Source organism: Fusarium graminearum, chromosome 2 (assembly GCF_000240135.3).
Source record: "Fusarium graminearum PH-1 chromosome 2, whole genome shotgun sequence".
In the NCBI taxonomy this organism is placed as follows: Eukaryota; Fungi; Ascomycota; class Sordariomycetes; order Hypocreales; family Nectriaceae; genus Fusarium; species Fusarium graminearum.
This window is the reverse complement of record NC_026475.1, coordinates 2123631-2139145: the sequence shown is the minus strand read 5'-3', so window position 1 is coordinate 2139145 and position 15515 is coordinate 2123631. Positions and strand designations below refer to the sequence as shown.

Below are 15515 nucleotides of genomic sequence, written 5' to 3'. Positions count from 1 at the left end.
GTCTCGACAAAAGTAGAAAAAGGGTACCCTGGCCTTGTTCTGCGTGGAAATCATCGTCGGGCCACGAATCTCACAGAGACCCTGACTCAGGAATCGCTTCAAGTTCCCCAGTCATGTTCGAACTGAAGAGAGGCCCTGCAATTGTTAGTTTACAATCTTTAAAATGCAATAATATCCTGTATCTCGTGCGAACGTACCACAAATAAGACACTTCTCATGACTTGAGCTGACTCGGCGTACGAGGATCTTCTTGGCCTGCGGCCCAGCCAGGCCCAGCCAATGTTGCGAAGATCAACAGAAAGCACAACCGTCACAGAGAAGTCAAATTGTGGACGAAAATCTCATCAGTGTGTGCAGGCATGTTGCTGATGACTGTGCCTGGCTGATCTGAAACTTGCAAACACGAGGCCGCCTCGCTGGTAGGGAGCATGCAAGTCAGTTCCTGAATCTTCGTTGCTGGAATTGATGACCTACTCAACAATAACCCATCCTTGGTACTTGATATCCAAGCAGCGGAAGTGGCTGTCCCCATGAACAGACATACGAGGTATAGAATAGGTGGGAGCTTCGGCGCGTGGTCCTGCAAAAATGTTAACGACATGCTTATATCTGATGTACTGATTCTAGCTTACCCGCTCTGACCCACGTGTATCAGGGGTTTTGGCAGTCTCAACTCCTCGCGCAAGGCTCTGTATAGCAGTGCAGCGCGCTGGAGAACCTTTCGTCCATTGTCCCAAGGTAATGGATATTGTACGTCGCATATTGAGAATTTTTCTTGCTAGAAACCTCTCAACTCAGGCTGGAAGACATCGTCCCGGTCTCATTTCGCATCGCCAAGTCTAATGATTCTGTTCTCAACGTGCTCTTCGTCGTTATTGGGTTCGGGAGCAAAGACAATGTGGTCAGATATCAAGTGGTTCTCGACAACCATTGCTGGTCTGTGTGTATGTGGTTTGTTTGACGAAGGATCAAGATAATACTTCTCTCGACAATGGGTTTCGGTTTTAGGGCGATCTTGGGTTTGCTTCCGATTTGCTTCGTTTTTGTTCCACGCAAACGACATGATTAGTGCTACCTCGCTTGCCGCTGTCCTCGTAAAGATGCACTTGTTGCTGTCTCTTTTGGGACATAGCGTTCTCTGACTCCCTGCCACGACATTCGTCAGACACCTGTTCATCATCCCCAGCTTGATGCTCGTAGTAGCTAATTCAAAGCTCTCTCTCTTTGCTAGAAACGTCACGGTTGTCAACAGGTCAGCTTTCCCACTGCCATATTGCAATTTATGACAAGACGAGAAGAGCCTGTTTGCCAAGTCTTCCAGTGAGAACCTGCATCCGACCGCTCTTCCGTTGCAGACTCTTTGTTCTACAGGTATCGGTGTTGGACCCCGAAAGAATAGTTGGGATCGGCCGTTGATGTTGCTGCACTGCTGTGCAGTCAGTCAGTAATCCCGCGCATCTCGTCCGTAAAACTTGAAAACGCACCTTGGGATCAAGGGCAAACAGTTGACTTCGAATATTTGGCTGTCCGATGGCTGTAGGCATACAATCCGAGATATCAGAGTAATATGATAACGATACTCGAACCTCATATCCAAGACGTAGACCCAGATCGTAACGATTCGATATGCGATGTGAGATGCGACACGAAGATGAGACAACAAGATAGCGATTATTCGAGCTGGGGTAGTTGTTAGAACTGAGGCCGGCTAGGTAAAGACTTGATGAGAATGATTGTCGAGGAAGGAAATTGACCATAAGTCTGGGAGCATATCCAATGGTTTGCACCCAAGTTGGAAAGATAATTACAGGGAACCTTCGAGTTCAACAGTTTGTGAGATTTGTGAGAAAAGACAACTAAAAGTGCGGCAGACCTGCTGAGACTCTTGCCGATGACTGTCAGAGTTGACGGGAGAATAGACTGGACATGCGTCGCGTGGATACGATTGACCTTTGAGCATGTTCTAACGAGCAGTAATTCGAAGACATGTAAACTCAAGTTGAACGATGTACAAGGTCCTTAGTTCAAGCCCGCAGCTATGATGAGGCAATTAAAAACGTTTCAGAAGTCTTTCCAGGCTCTCTCGAAATAATTTTGTAGATTGGTGTCAAGGACACCGGATTTGCGGGTGTCTCAAATCCCTTTGCGCTTGCAATGACTTGGCTGTTGTCACGGCAAACTTTCTCATCCACCAGAGCTTTTGCAATAGCCCAGCAATACAAGGCAAGCGCAATTTGATTTGGGCCAGCAGATGAAATGTTCATGGGCAATCGATTCAGTTGGGGTCCACGTCATATCCTTTCCTTATGGGCCATAAGCGGTAGTAAGGATAGTTCATCCTTGCTATCAACGTCTGCAATATGTGGTACGTCGAGTATGCTTTGCAGTGGGATTACCAGTACTGCAAATAAGTACGCATTTGATAGATTTCGGATCAAAAAATGTACAGTGATAGTTGGCTTGACGTAAAGCCCCATTGCGAGTTTGACCGTAGCATGTAACCCTGGATAAGGTCCAAGGCCGAGACGCCGGATGGTCTGATCGGCATAACCAGGGAGGTGATTCGGTAGTCATCGTTCGCACGCGCCTGCAAACCCGCGTAGCACGACATGTGGAAAGTGCTATAATCGCGAGTGGCCGGACGGAAATTGGCACTTATGTGAAGTGAGCCATTCTCGATGTCTGAAAGGTAGCGGGCTTCCGAAGCATTAGGGCAACTAATGGCGATGCCATTAATTGAAACAAACACAGAGAAGGCAGAAAGGAACTCTGCAGCATTTTCATGAAGATTCATGCTTTGAAGTGTCTCGCAAGGTTGTAATAAAAACCTGAAGCAATTGACTTATAAAACTCTCGTATACCATTGGTCTAGTGCTTCAGGGGTAAGGTCATTCTTCAGATAGAGGTACTTGTAGAATATGGATAATTTTGACAAGTGATCGGATACTGGACTGGCTAACTGTTGATGTTCGACAGTAGCAGCGTATCGCTGATGCCGATGTCTCGAAAAGAGCAAGTACTGTTGAGTTGCTAAGTGCGTATGCGAGATCGCTTCGTACAAGCACCCTTGTTGGTGCGCAGCTACAAATGCATTTGGCATTTCGAACTTGGCAATCAGCCAGAGACAAGTACCAAGAAAAAGAAGACAGGAAATCATCAAAAGGTAATTCGTATCTCCCACATGGGTCGTTTCGATCTTTACGAGTCTTTGCGGCCGAGTAGACGAATGGCCGTACTCCAAGAGAAGCGTGCCCTTGCTATCCTAAGTTGTGGATAAAGGGTGCAATACTCTGATGTGAAAGTATACAGTAATGGCCGAAATGTTTCGCTTAGTTCTTCATCAGGTCATAGAAGACCTTGTTGGTGAGTTGAGGGTCGGCTATGTCCACTTAGAAAGAACCAACAGCTGCGAACCTCTAGCGTTGCAAATTTGATGAATTCCCGACAGATTCTTTCTTCTTGTCTCCTTGTAAGGCCTCCAATTGACGATCATAAGAACTGTTGGGCAGCAGATATTGGAACGCCCTCTGGTTTGTGTGATTGTGTGGAGGTGTTTTGCTGACTATAGACCACTGCAACTTGATCGTGAGTGCTTGCACTTGAGGTGAGATCTTCCATGCCATAAGCGCATAACAGGCCATCGAGCATTCTGTTTCTCTTATTCAGAAGCCGACTTCAGGAATTGGTTGCTGAAGGTGATGTGTCTGTCCATGTACATGATAATCTCTGCCCGGCGAATGTCCCTCTCCACCATGACACTTTGTGTAAACCGTGGAATCAACCATAATAACCGCAATCTCATCGTGCGTCATGGCGTAATCGGGTTAAACAACTTCACCGTTCACGGGTCGAAAGCGGTGATCACTCAGGCGCGGTGCTCGCCAAAGTTCATTGTTAGCTCGTTCGCTTCTCCTCCGTTCTATGCGTCCAGTTGTTATGACGGGTCTACCACGTTTCTGGTAGCCTCCTCGAGTGAATTCATGTCAGAGCGGCCAAATAACCTGTCAGCATAGCTGGAACTTATTCGCTTGACCAACTGTCCTTAAAGGTTGTTATGTGCAAATGGACACTCTTCGACGCGGATAACACTCCAACAGGTGAGAACAACGACCTGTAGGGTTGAGAGTTTAAAGTCTCCGAAATCCAACAAAGCTTTCGATGTGCTCTGTCGGGTCAGGCTGAGGTGACAAGGGTGACAAAGGCGCTCAGCAACGAGATAAGTTCATTGCGGAACCGGAGATGGAGCTTATAACATCGGCGAGAATCTCAGATTCGGATACATTGGACTTTGTGTAAGTTGTACTCTCGGCGGTTGGCGTCCTTGGGTCCGAGACGGTCTGTGGTCGGAGCAATGGAATCTCAGAATCATCCGATTCCGTCTTGCTGTTCAGCAGTGTCTCAGGCCATGAACGCCCATTGCAATTCTATCAAGATAGGCTGGGGCCATAACCGCTCCTTGTCACATACATGGTAACAATAGCTGACACAGATTTAATTCATAATGGCTTCCAAGCTTTCGTAATGTCTGTTTGTAGGTTACATTTCCAAGCTTCATCCCAGAACATCGTTGTGGACGAGTGAGAAATGCTCTGGGTAATCATGTCGTGATAGTACTCATCCATGTCCTTGCAAGGTTCCAGCAATGCAGCATGATTCCCACCTCCTTTGGGCTACTCATGGCCGAGTGAGGGAAAATACGTGCTGACTCGGGGTAAGCAAGTTGACATCTTTTCAAGAAATGCTGGTCGCCCAGCATTCCTTTTTCATCGACTGACTGGCATGCTCAAAGTCGTCGAATTCCTGAATTCGTGACATCCTTAAGTCTCAGCGTTTCCAAAATTGATATGTCGACAGTGGTAAAGAATCGTTGCGTTTCTACTTTTGCATCCGTAGCCAGGCTTAAGCTACCCTGCTTGGCAGCGAGGAGACCCAACCCATGTCTTGGTGACAATCCAGCAGTCTGGCGATTACCCGAACGTCTTTGGTGATTGCCGCATTCTCAGCATTTCCGAGGGCGGTTCCGTCGTCGTTCATCTTGGCGCATTTCTGCGATTAAGCTGGGAGCCGTATCATAAAAGCGCCGTAAGTCGATCTGTCATTCATAGCATCGAGTCGTTAACGTCTGTCTGGCATTTGCATGGGCTGACTCGTCTCTGGAAACACTCGTATCGTTTGCCCCACCATCTGTGTATTTGTGACTCGGAGTTGTTCATATTTCATACTCTGTCGAGGGCATTGGAATGGGTTCTCACTGTCAAGCTGGAAGCATATCGCAAATGTTTGAACAATCGAATGGTCCATCATGCCATCAATCGCCGAGCCTGCGTCGCCCACAGATCAGGGAGCACCTCCGAGACCCGTCTGAACTCGGAGAAATCTTCGCTACAAACGGCAATGTTCCCAAAGTCATCCTCAGTGTCGTCGTAGATGAACACGATCCCCTGGTAACTGTAACACATCGATGGTAGTCAAATCTCGCCCAGCTGAGGTCTCTCATTTCTGGAGAGTCAAATCTACTGCTGTCCACAGCTGTTGATCCCAAAAAACTCGGGTAGGAAGGGGACAGGGTATCTTTGTTCCATGGATATATACGCTCTGGTGTATGATGTTTACCATTGCGGGTCCTGTCGGGACAACTCCATCGCCTATAACGGTTACACGATCATCGTGTCGTCGCCCAAGGGTTCCAGATATATCTTCTACCGTTCTGTTGTGTCTTCACTTGTTGCGCTGCATCGAGATTCTCGTTCTGGTTCATTGTCTCTTGAGCAAGCAATCTGCTTGCTCTTTCTGATCAATTCTTTCGATAGGCACTTTGCTCAAGGAAACTATCAGAATCTCGGCAACAAAGAGATTTGATTGAAACTATTGACATTCCTGGCGTTTATCAATCCATCTCAACGTGTTGGGTCAGGTCTCTCACAACGGATTCTAGCTCTCGACTGCCCTCGTGTCATATGAAGGTGGTTCAGACTTAGAACTGACTTGCATTCGGAGGTTGGACAGCTGAGTTATTACCACCGCATATGGGAGGGTGCAGGCAACTACCTGGGGGAAGGTGTCTAGTGCAATGTCCCAGTCAATCAGGTTTGGGTCGCTGTCCAGGGGGGGTTTTGATGGACAACCTTTGTCCTTAGGCTTGATCCAGACGCTCGTTCCAGCCGATAGATAATTGGAACATGTCTTCTTCTTCAAAATCGTGCTAGCTTTCAATTCGGATGCAGGGAGATATAAAAAGTTGCTTCGTCATCTCATAAGGTGTTGGAGTTGCATCAGCATGCTTGCCGACTTCGAGATAATTCGCAATGGAAATCATTTCATCGCTTCGCATCAGTTTCAGTACAGACATGTAACTGAAGAATCGGGGTAAATAGGAGACGATCCTCTCTATTATCTTGGGCGGGAAGCATCAAGCTTCAGCACGACGCTGAAGAACATTGCTATGATGGGAACGGGGTATTCCAATTCGAAGTCAGATGCTCTTGTGCAATTGTGAATTTTGCTTTCCTTAGCGTTCGCTTCGCGTTCTGCAAGGTAGTTGGCCTCATCTTCTAGATAGACGTATCTGAGTCGTTGTCTTAAAGATTTGAGAGATGATGGCCCACACATTCTCACTGCCGCTCTGTGCTGCAAACAAACGTTGCTGCGGTTGTTTCATTGCGAATCGTCATCTGATGAAATTTCATGGGTCCACACTATATTCCCATTCATCGTTGAGATACTTTAGCTCTTTGACATCCGACACCTTGCAGGCAAGTTTGAACATGATGTCCATCCAATGACAGATCTTTCGGAAACTTCAGCTGGTCGGCGAAGTCTCCGGGCAGCCAGTAGAACATGACTACCGTTTCAATGCAGATAGGGTTCGGACATTCCTTCTGCTGTCAATGCTGCTTGGACAACTGGACGGTAGGCCCTCGGCATGTGCCTCGTTGAGATCGCCCAATAGTCTACTGAACCACTTTTAAACTTGGCTCGAATCAGCATGCCTGTGCCGACTTCGAGCTTGTTGACAATCCAAGCCTCGCATGGAGCAGAAACTTCCACTGGGATGTCATTCTAGTCGTCTTTGGGATCACCTTCGACAATGTATAATCCCACAGCTCGCTTCCCACGGTACCCTTTTGGGCCACTGCCGGAAAATTGTGCCCAGAGCGCTTTCTCGGAGGACAAATTGTAGAAGCGTTCGAAGTCTCAATATAGAGCGTGCTTCCCATTGCCTCTGTAGTACGTCGTATCCACGTTGTTTATCCGGAAAGAAAATAACTGTAGCCTTGACAAGGTTCGTTGTGTTCATGGGGGCGCTAGAATGCCCGTCATTGACAATATTGAAGACATATATATCATAGTGACTTGGACCATTCCATACCCTTCAGTGAGCATTGTACCGTCATTAGACGTCTCTTCATGCGTCAGCGCTTCTTCGGCTGTCTCGAGGAGCTTATAACAGAAAGATATCGGGCACTTGATATGTGTGTGTCGAAGCTCATGCGTTTTTCTGTCCAATAAACTCAGGAAAGGCTTCTCGCAAGTAATACACAGCAAGCACAAGGGGGCCTCTGCATGGTGCTTCCAAACCTGAACCCAACCCGCCATCCACTGAATAGAGTCGGATGATGGGAAAGTGGAGAGCTTCGTCAATTCCCAGCCGCTGTAAGGTCTCGCTTAGTCTCTCGTAAAAGGCTCCAAGACTGATATTGTTATTTAGCAGATACAGCACCTTGCAGATTGTTCAAGTCAAACTCTTCAACAAAATTTCAAGTTGGTATCAGCTCTGGCGGGTCTGTCGTCATCGGCTGTCACAGACCGTGTTTACCACATGCTAGACTTGTTGTCTCTTGTCGGGGGCACTCACGATTGACGAGTGTGAGGTGGACAAAGTCTGTAACCTGGCACTGGATATCCTTCTGACTGACTACTAGAGTTGCAGAGGTTCCACTGTCTTTGTCTTCGGGTTTGACTTCTTTGGGTAGAATAGAGCTTCTACCTCGCAACGTGGAATCTTAGTGTCGAGGTAGCCATAATGCTTGATGCCTAATGATTGATTTGAAAAGAGTCTGTATCGTCTACCTGAGACTAATTTGAACGGTCTGCCAGTGACTTTTTGTCTTTGTATCCATCAAAACCTCGTGGTAGTAGGTCGTTGATGTATCAGTGGGTGCAGCAGAGGACGTAGCGGCTACATCTCATTTTGCTTTGTTGGCCATAAAGATGTTGGAAAATGGTACAATATTCTTGAGATGCACCGGTACTTATATCGCCAATGAACATCTGTGAGAATTGAGGCCAAATGTCGATTAATCTCGCTCGTTGTTTGGCTGACACGCTGCGCATTTTGACCAGAGTTCAAGGTTGTTAGCGACAAATATAAGCCTCCTCTGTCTCTAGAAGCTTTGATGGTTGAGTCATCTCCCGCGGGTATTCTCCATGACCATACTTTGTCTTGTCGCATGACTCTGTCTTGTCATACGAGTTGTCCGAGCGGCTTAACACTTCTTTAAAGTGGTCTTGTGTAAGAAGATGTTTGCTGTCTCTGATGATTTGATCTAATAACCGCCAAGCCATCTTGCTGATATTGTCGGTATATCCAAGTCGAGATCCCAGCATCTGATCTCAGGGCCATTCGCGGTGATGCGTTGCTTTCCGACAGCGTGATGCCTGTGTAGCCGGATCTGGTTGAGCTTGATAACAGCTTCTTCCCAATTGGGAACCTTCTTGGCCGCCACGACGAGTTTTTTGCAGAAAGAATTTGTCTGCGTAAACCATTTGTAGTACTGCAGCCGCTCTGTCCCCCAGTACCGAGCGGCGGCGCATATCCTTCTTTAGTCATTCCCAAGGACCACCAGGATTTGTGATGGTTCATCATGTTGCTCATCGAACATCCTGTTTGCAGCCATGACAAGATCGCAGGGAATCAGCTGCCCAGCGGTGATTATGTTGGAAACACATCAACGTCATCGCTACTGGTTCTCAAACATCGCAAGGTCCTTTTCGTCATGCGCAAAGCCACAATCTGGTGTTTCTCGTCATTACTGAGTTGTCTCTGTAGCCAGACTTCGCTGAACTGTCTGCTTAGGGTTTGTCTCTCAGAGTGTCGCTGTGATGATTGAGGGACCCTTTCCGGTGAAAATATGGGCGATGTGGAGTCCCTCTCAATCAAAATTAGAATTGAGAAAAACACAACATGGCCTGTGAAAAGTCAAAAGAAGATGCATCATCTCGAAACAGTTGCGAGTTGTCGTCATAGGCGATATAGGCACCCTGGTATCGTTGTGGGCCATGGAGCACAGTTACATCAGCCGGTCTCCTCCAGTATCTTGCCCTTAAGGATATCCATCAATGGATCAAGCTTGGCTTCCATGTGTTTCAGGACGATATCTGTCAGTACATCGATAGCAGCGTTGTTCTTTGGAGCTTTTTCCTTGGCAGGGAAGCCCACAAACATTGCAACACCAGACTTGGTCAGTTCTTGTCTGCCTACTCCTGAGTGTTGAGTTGAAGTAGCTCCAGGAGACTTGTCATCTTCTTCGGGTGTCTTTTGAATTAGAGGCATGAAGATTGAATGAGACCTTGATAGCAGGTCGGTCATAGAAGGAATGTTTGACGTGTTTGGGCTTCTGTTGAAGCGTGCTCATTCTTGTTGTTTTGTGAATCTGATTGAACTCTTGAGGTCTCCGTGTCTTGCAGAATATGCGTATCAATGAATTTTGATACTGACGCACGTAACGTGGTGATTGATGGGAATGTCACTTTGATGGAGGATCCAGGGATAAGAGTGTTGGGCTGGCGAGTATCGCAGGATGTTTATGCAGCACCAGTCGTGTCATTGCATTGCTCAGGATTGCGTATTGCAACATGGCACGACAAATTGTAGCAGTGTCTGGGGATCTTGTGGTTTGGGTCCATAGCATGTTGAAATGCTTCGTCAGGGGTGTGGGACCTGTTTTCGCATTGAGGGCAAAGACATTGGAGCCCAACGAGAGTTGAATCTCCGACAGACCGACGAGCTTGTTTGTCATGGCGATTTGGTGATCTATGACGGCATGAATAGAACAGTACACTCTGGCGAGGACATTGAACGATTGTTCATATCATTGTGCGTTCTTGTACTTGATGTGATCTGGGTATCCACCTGTTAGCAACTGTACTTGTCTTTCGTTGTAGTATGACTCACATGCTTGATGAAGAAATGGCGTAGAGTCTTCTCTTCTCAATGCGTTTACATAGAGAGTGTGTGGTAGGCGTTGATAGTTGTAGGTGGAGGAACGTGTTGGTTTCTGCTGGTGCAAACCGAATATTCAGTCGCGGTAGCTGTTAGTCTGGGACTAAGAAAGCTCAATCTGAATGACCGTCCGTGGCTAATGACACATCTTTGTAGATGCTATTGCCACGTTTGGAGGAGATAATAACATGAGCTTACATTTAGGAGTACCTAGGTTCATACGTTGAACTCGAGGAAAGTCAAGGGTGTTGTGGACAGGTGATTGTGTCGAATAGTGAGGGTGGGTGCAGGGTGAATTTTCAAGGATGGCTGGTGCCTGATCAAGTGTCTGGCACTGGTAGGACGCGGTAGAATCGTTGAGGTTGCGAGTGGGTGCATCGAGGTGAATGAAGGGATAGTGGGGCTTGGTGTTTGTAGCAGCAGATGATAAACACTGCTTCGTCACTCCTGTTCAACTCATTAGCGAAATCATCATCTCAACTAAAAATTGAAAAAAGTAGCTTACCTTTCATCCCTTTACATTCAAGGCGATCAAAAGTGCACATTTGGGTCAGTTGTATTCTTCCTCTTCGCATCAAGTTGCTTACCAAGACTGACAGCTCTCCCCGGTACCCAAAGCCCGCTTCCGCATCACTACCTCCGCAAAGGCGACACCCAACATGTCAGAACAACTCGATGTCGGCGCCCAGGTGACTGCCATCGTCGTCGAACTCAAGCTCTTACGAGAGATCTGTGCATCCCAGAAGACGGAGATGGAGCAGCTCCACGTCAAGAATGACATGTTCACCAATGAGAACCAGCATCTCCTGGGTCAGAGAGAAGGCTATGAAAAGAGGTTGGCTGAGAATGATGAGAAGATGTTGTCTCTGAGTGTCCAGGTCGAACAGAGGGAGGCAGAGTGCGATTCATATACAAAGAATCTCGGCCAGCTCCGACAGGAGAACGCCGAGCTCAAGGCAAGGGTTGAATCCGACACTCAGTACATTTGGGCGATTGAGACCGAGCTCACCCGTCGTAATGCCCAAATCACCAAGCTTATTACCATTCTCCGCCGTAAGATCGCTACCAGCCGCGTTGCACAGACGGCCTTGAAAGCAGCCTACAGGATATTGCCCGACCTCAAAAGGAAGGCGACATTGGCAAAGGTCCTTGAGATTGCAAAGCAAGTACCCAATAAGGATGGCATACGCCTGGAATTTGCCAATAGCCTCAGGGAAGCGGACATCGCAGTTGGCCGCTGGGATCAGAAATCTGCTCAGAAGCCTGCACAAATCCGCGGCAAGGAGACGGTTGACAACATGGACATTGACGATAACGCCGAGAGTGCCCAAACATCGACTGTTGCCTAACGCATACGAGACTGCAGTATGACGGTTTGCAGGAATTGGGACTATCACAATAAGACGGTGCTTTTGTTTTCTCCTTGCACAAGCTGTTGAGTTTTTAGTTTTTCTTATGGAACACCACATATGCTTGATTGGGTGTCTTTTGGAGTTGGTGGTCTGGACCGAGTTTCTACAAGCATTTGAGTACAGGATGCGTATTTTACCAGACCCAGCAGATGCATACATCGAGTCAATAACAGAATTTACCGAATTGTTTATAATGTCAGAAGTGAACTCAAGTCGCCAAGTCTTGTCGAGTTTCAGGAATAAAGTAAAGGTGCTTGATAACTTGTGCAGAGTAGTCTTGTCAAAGGGGTGACCTCGTTATGCAGCCGTTGATGATCATGACATTCTTCCCGTTCAATCTGATGATCGACGTACGAAGTATACTCCCATGGCGTTACTCGCGTTTGATGTCTGAGCTTGGGCGCAATCCGTCGCTTTCACGTTACTGGCCGTCCACACACTCCCACTGGATGTTTACTCGGAAACTTCATTCACTCTGAAAAACGAATATAGAATTACATCTTCAGGTTGTTATCTGTGTTAGATTTATGGCCAGGCTGTTACTAGAACAATCTGCTCTCTATCAGTATCGATTCTTTCCAAGACCTTGATTTCATTTTGCTGGAGCTCGGCTCAGCTCTAGATCCCCCCTCAATCGGGTAGTCACCTATGATGAGGACCTAGGAACTGCAGCTTTCCCTGCATTGGTCCTTAGGGGAACGAGGGGTCTAGGTGGGAATCATACCAGAATCAACCCAGCGTTCTCTAGCATGTTGGTGTTTTTGCACATACACCTCTGCATTCTTTGCACATTGCACATAGGTTTAACAAATAACATGTCAATATGTGTATATCGGTGCATTACTACTATTCTGGTTTCAGGCTGCTCCCAGGAGAATCTGTTGTCTATTAGCATCGATCGATTCTTCACAAGAGTCTTTATTCATCCGGTCGAAAAATAATTATTTCTAGATCGCCCCCCTCCCCTTGCCCGGGGTTCCTTTCTTTCAACTTGCCGGTTGCTGTCAGTGTCAGACTACACTTGCGGATACTAGACTGGCAGTGCAAGAAGACGACAATCCCTCCTTCCTTTGAGTCTACAGTGCATTACCTTTCAAATCTACCTAAGTACCTACCTATGGCAAAAAAAAAAGCAGAAGGTCATTCTGCGTTTTCTATTTTCCACTCCATACCTCAGAACATCGAGGTGGTCGCCTGCTCCCAGGACATCTGCCCAAGGCCCAACGTGCCCAACCCTTAGAGCCAATTCTTTCCCCCAAAATTACGGATCTGTTTTGTCGACTTCCCTCATCTACATTGTTCTATCAACCAGGGGCAAAGTCAGTACCAGACTCTGAGGATCGCATACAACCATTGATAGATATATACTAACATTTGCAGACATCGAGCCCACGTGATGGCTAGATTCGAAGACCTTCCGCTGGAACTTGTCGACAACATCGTCATCAAGAACGACCTTCCGCCCGAGTCTCTAGCGGCTCTGCGCTTATGCTGGCCTCATATTGACGATGTGGTCCTCCCACGCTTGTTCCGAAAACTCTACGTCACATTCTCTGAAAGGCACCTCAAGAGGCTGAAGGATGTTACCCCATCGCGCCTTGCACCGCTCGTTCTGGAGCTAGTCTTCGCCGTCGGCACCCTCCAGGTGTGCTCAGACCGTACACACAAAGATGAAGGCTTTGAGGAATACTCAAAAGTATTTCGTTCCGAGTTTTTCGCGTGTGTCGACGCCCTGCCAAACCTACGCATATTTGCATCCAAGGTGGGCTCTAAGGGAATCATTCTTAAAGATGAGAAAATCGACGGCCTTGCACATGGCATTTTCCCTGCTCTGTGTCGACCTTCATCCCGGATTACGTACCTCAGGTGTCAGGACCCTTTCGACCACTTGAGCTGGCTGGTGTCAACATTTCCCTGTATCCAAGAGTCGTTCCCAAAGAAGTACCGCAGTAGGAAGAATTTCGAAAGGAGATACACTTCCGGAAGTACGAGGTATCGGACCCCCTTGGGGCAACGTTGCTGCCCATACGAATGGGGCAATGCCCTTCGAGGCTTGGTAAAACTTGATCTTCAATTCAATACGAAGGAGCACCGTTTTCCAGGTTCCGGTAGGCCGATTGCTAACATATTGGTTGGTTTTCTTGAGGCAGAAGTTAACCTTGAGGAGCTATGCATCCGGTTGGGGTATGAGGGCCTTCGTATGACCTGTGTTGGCGAGCAACTGGGGCGGGTTTTCGACAGCAAGTTAAAGTTGCCCTGCCTCAAGACCATCAAGTTGGCATACGTCCCTCTCACTGCCTCTGGCAGGCCATTTCAGGAGTTCATAAAACGTCATGCAGCTACCATGCGACACATCTTGCTTTGTCATATCGCCGACAACATTCCTGACGTTGTCAGATTTGCTGCAACGAGTCCCGAAATTCAGCTTCATCGATTTGCTGTTCTCCCACTACAATTTCGACATCGGTCTGCTGATTCTCTGAGAACTCAATCTGAGTACGAACACTTGCTGAAGCTGCGATTGGTGCCGCCGCCGTCGCCGCCGGTATTGATTGCAGAGAAGTTGCTATTGGACTACCTCAACAGCAATAATCCTAACCATCAAGAGCCATTGTTGGATGCTCTGAGCAGCGACGGCCGTTGGGGAACGGTTGATCAGAAAGTGGACCGTTCGAAGTGGCCAGAGATGTACTTTGGATGCAAGGAATGCGGCGACTCATAAGGAGTCAGGTAGTCAGGTAGGTAGCAAAAGAATAGGGACTTGAAGCAACCCGGACGAAATTACTAGACCACTCTTAGTGTTTATAAAGCCTAAGAATGGTCTAATAATTTCGTCTGGGTTGCTTCAAGTCCCTGGTTTTACGCAACCCGCCTGGGGGTGTAATGTACTATGCAGCGGGATGAGGGTGCCTGGCCGGCAAGGTATCAGAAACTGGCTGATGGGACCATGATAGGCTCTTGGGACTTTGGTCGATGCTGATAGACAACAGAGTTCAATGGGGACGATCTGAAGACAGACCTGAAGACCTACTAGTCTATTGCTTCTTGAACTATATACAATACACCTCAGAACCTGCGAATATCTACTGATACAGAAGTATTGGCAGAATATCTAACACTTACGTGTATCCGTATCTCCTGCCATACCCTCTGCTGCCATGGCCTCCCTTGCCATTGACTCTCCTGCCTCGACCTCTCTTGCATTGACATCTCTTGCCTTGGCCTCTCCACCTCCTTACTCTCCTTCCGGTATGTCGTGGTGAATAGATCTTCCAGCGAGGGCAAGATCTCTTCAATCTCCACCACCAGTGGGTAAAGTGTCTTCCGATCAAAGACTCCTTCGGCGTAAAGCTCCCGGCAATGCTCGCATGTTTTTCGTTTATACTTGACACATCCGCATGCCTTGCACAGTTCTCTTCGCCGATGTTCTATTGCAACAATATTCCATTTATCGCTTCCCAGCTGTCGACAGTGGTCGCAATAAGTTTTCCAAATTTTCTCGGGGTGATTTTCAATCCTTTCAAGGGGTGTTTCCGAAAACCTAAACTTGAAATAAATCTTGCAGCATATAAAACAGGGAAACACTAGGACTTCGTCGAATGGCAAGTCCTGGACTCGCCTGAACCATGTGTAAGCAACGAATGCATATCGCTTATGCAGCAGGACCCATTCGTTTGGCTTGACGACGTCGTTTAACTTGGTGCTGGCTTGAGTAAGGTTCAGCACATCCTTAAAGTCGAGGAACGACACCATCGTTGCCAAAATGTGCGTGGGGAGCTTCTCAATCCCCTGTGGTTGGCGCCGAGGTTGTATACAAAGCGTCCTGGCCATTGCATCTTCAGCTTCTGTTGTGTCGGAATAGATTCGTTCTCCGTAACACC

General features: G+C 47.5%; 6 protein-coding genes across 6 annotated transcripts; 2 read left to right on the top strand and 4 right to left on the bottom strand.

Moving 5' to 3' along the window:
- Positions 1-111: 111 nt before the first annotated feature.
- FGSG_13377 (uncharacterized protein) lies at positions 112-761 on the bottom strand (the record flags this gene model as incomplete). The annotated part of the gene is made up of 4 exons (XM_011322116.1): positions 112-135; positions 198-340; positions 475-580; positions 633-761. The coding sequence occupies 4 exons, from the start codon at positions 759-761 to the stop codon at positions 112-114; spliced, it is 402 nt and encodes a 133-aa protein (XP_011320418.1).
- Positions 762-2434: 1673 nt separating this feature from the next.
- FGSG_13376 (uncharacterized protein) lies at positions 2435-2794 on the bottom strand (the record flags this gene model as incomplete). Its single annotated transcript, XM_011322115.1, has 1 exon — positions 2435-2794. One exon carries the CDS (start codon positions 2792-2794, stop codon positions 2435-2437), a length of 360 nt encoding a protein of 119 aa, XP_011320417.1.
- A 6501-nt stretch (positions 2795-9295) lies between these two features.
- FGSG_13375 (uncharacterized protein) lies at positions 9296-10019 on the bottom strand (the record flags this gene model as incomplete). The annotated part of the gene is made up of 2 exons (XM_011322114.1): positions 9296-9617; positions 9751-10019. The coding sequence occupies 2 exons, from the start codon at positions 10017-10019 to the stop codon at positions 9296-9298; spliced, it is 591 nt and encodes a 196-aa protein (XP_011320416.1).
- Positions 10020-10881: 862 nt separating this feature from the next.
- FGSG_08361 (uncharacterized protein) lies at positions 10882-11571 on the top strand (the record flags this gene model as incomplete). The annotated part of the gene is made up of 1 exon (XM_011322113.1): positions 10882-11571. The coding sequence occupies one exon, from the start codon at positions 10882-10884 to the stop codon at positions 11569-11571; it is 690 nt and encodes a 229-aa protein (XP_011320415.1).
- A 1459-nt stretch (positions 11572-13030) lies between these two features.
- On the top strand, positions 13031-14356 carry FGSG_08362 (uncharacterized protein; the record flags this gene model as incomplete). Its single annotated transcript, XM_011322112.1, has 1 exon — positions 13031-14356. The coding sequence occupies one exon, from the start codon at positions 13031-13033 to the stop codon at positions 14354-14356; it is 1326 nt and encodes a 441-aa protein (XP_011320414.1).
- Positions 14357-14559: 203 nt separating this feature from the next.
- FGSG_08363 (uncharacterized protein) lies at positions 14560-15465 on the bottom strand (the record flags this gene model as incomplete). The annotated part of the gene is made up of 3 exons (XM_011322111.1): positions 14560-14610; positions 14758-15096; positions 15220-15465. The coding sequence occupies 3 exons, from the start codon at positions 15463-15465 to the stop codon at positions 14560-14562; spliced, it is 636 nt and encodes a 211-aa protein (XP_011320413.1).
- Between the last annotated feature and the right edge of the window lie 50 nt (positions 15466-15515).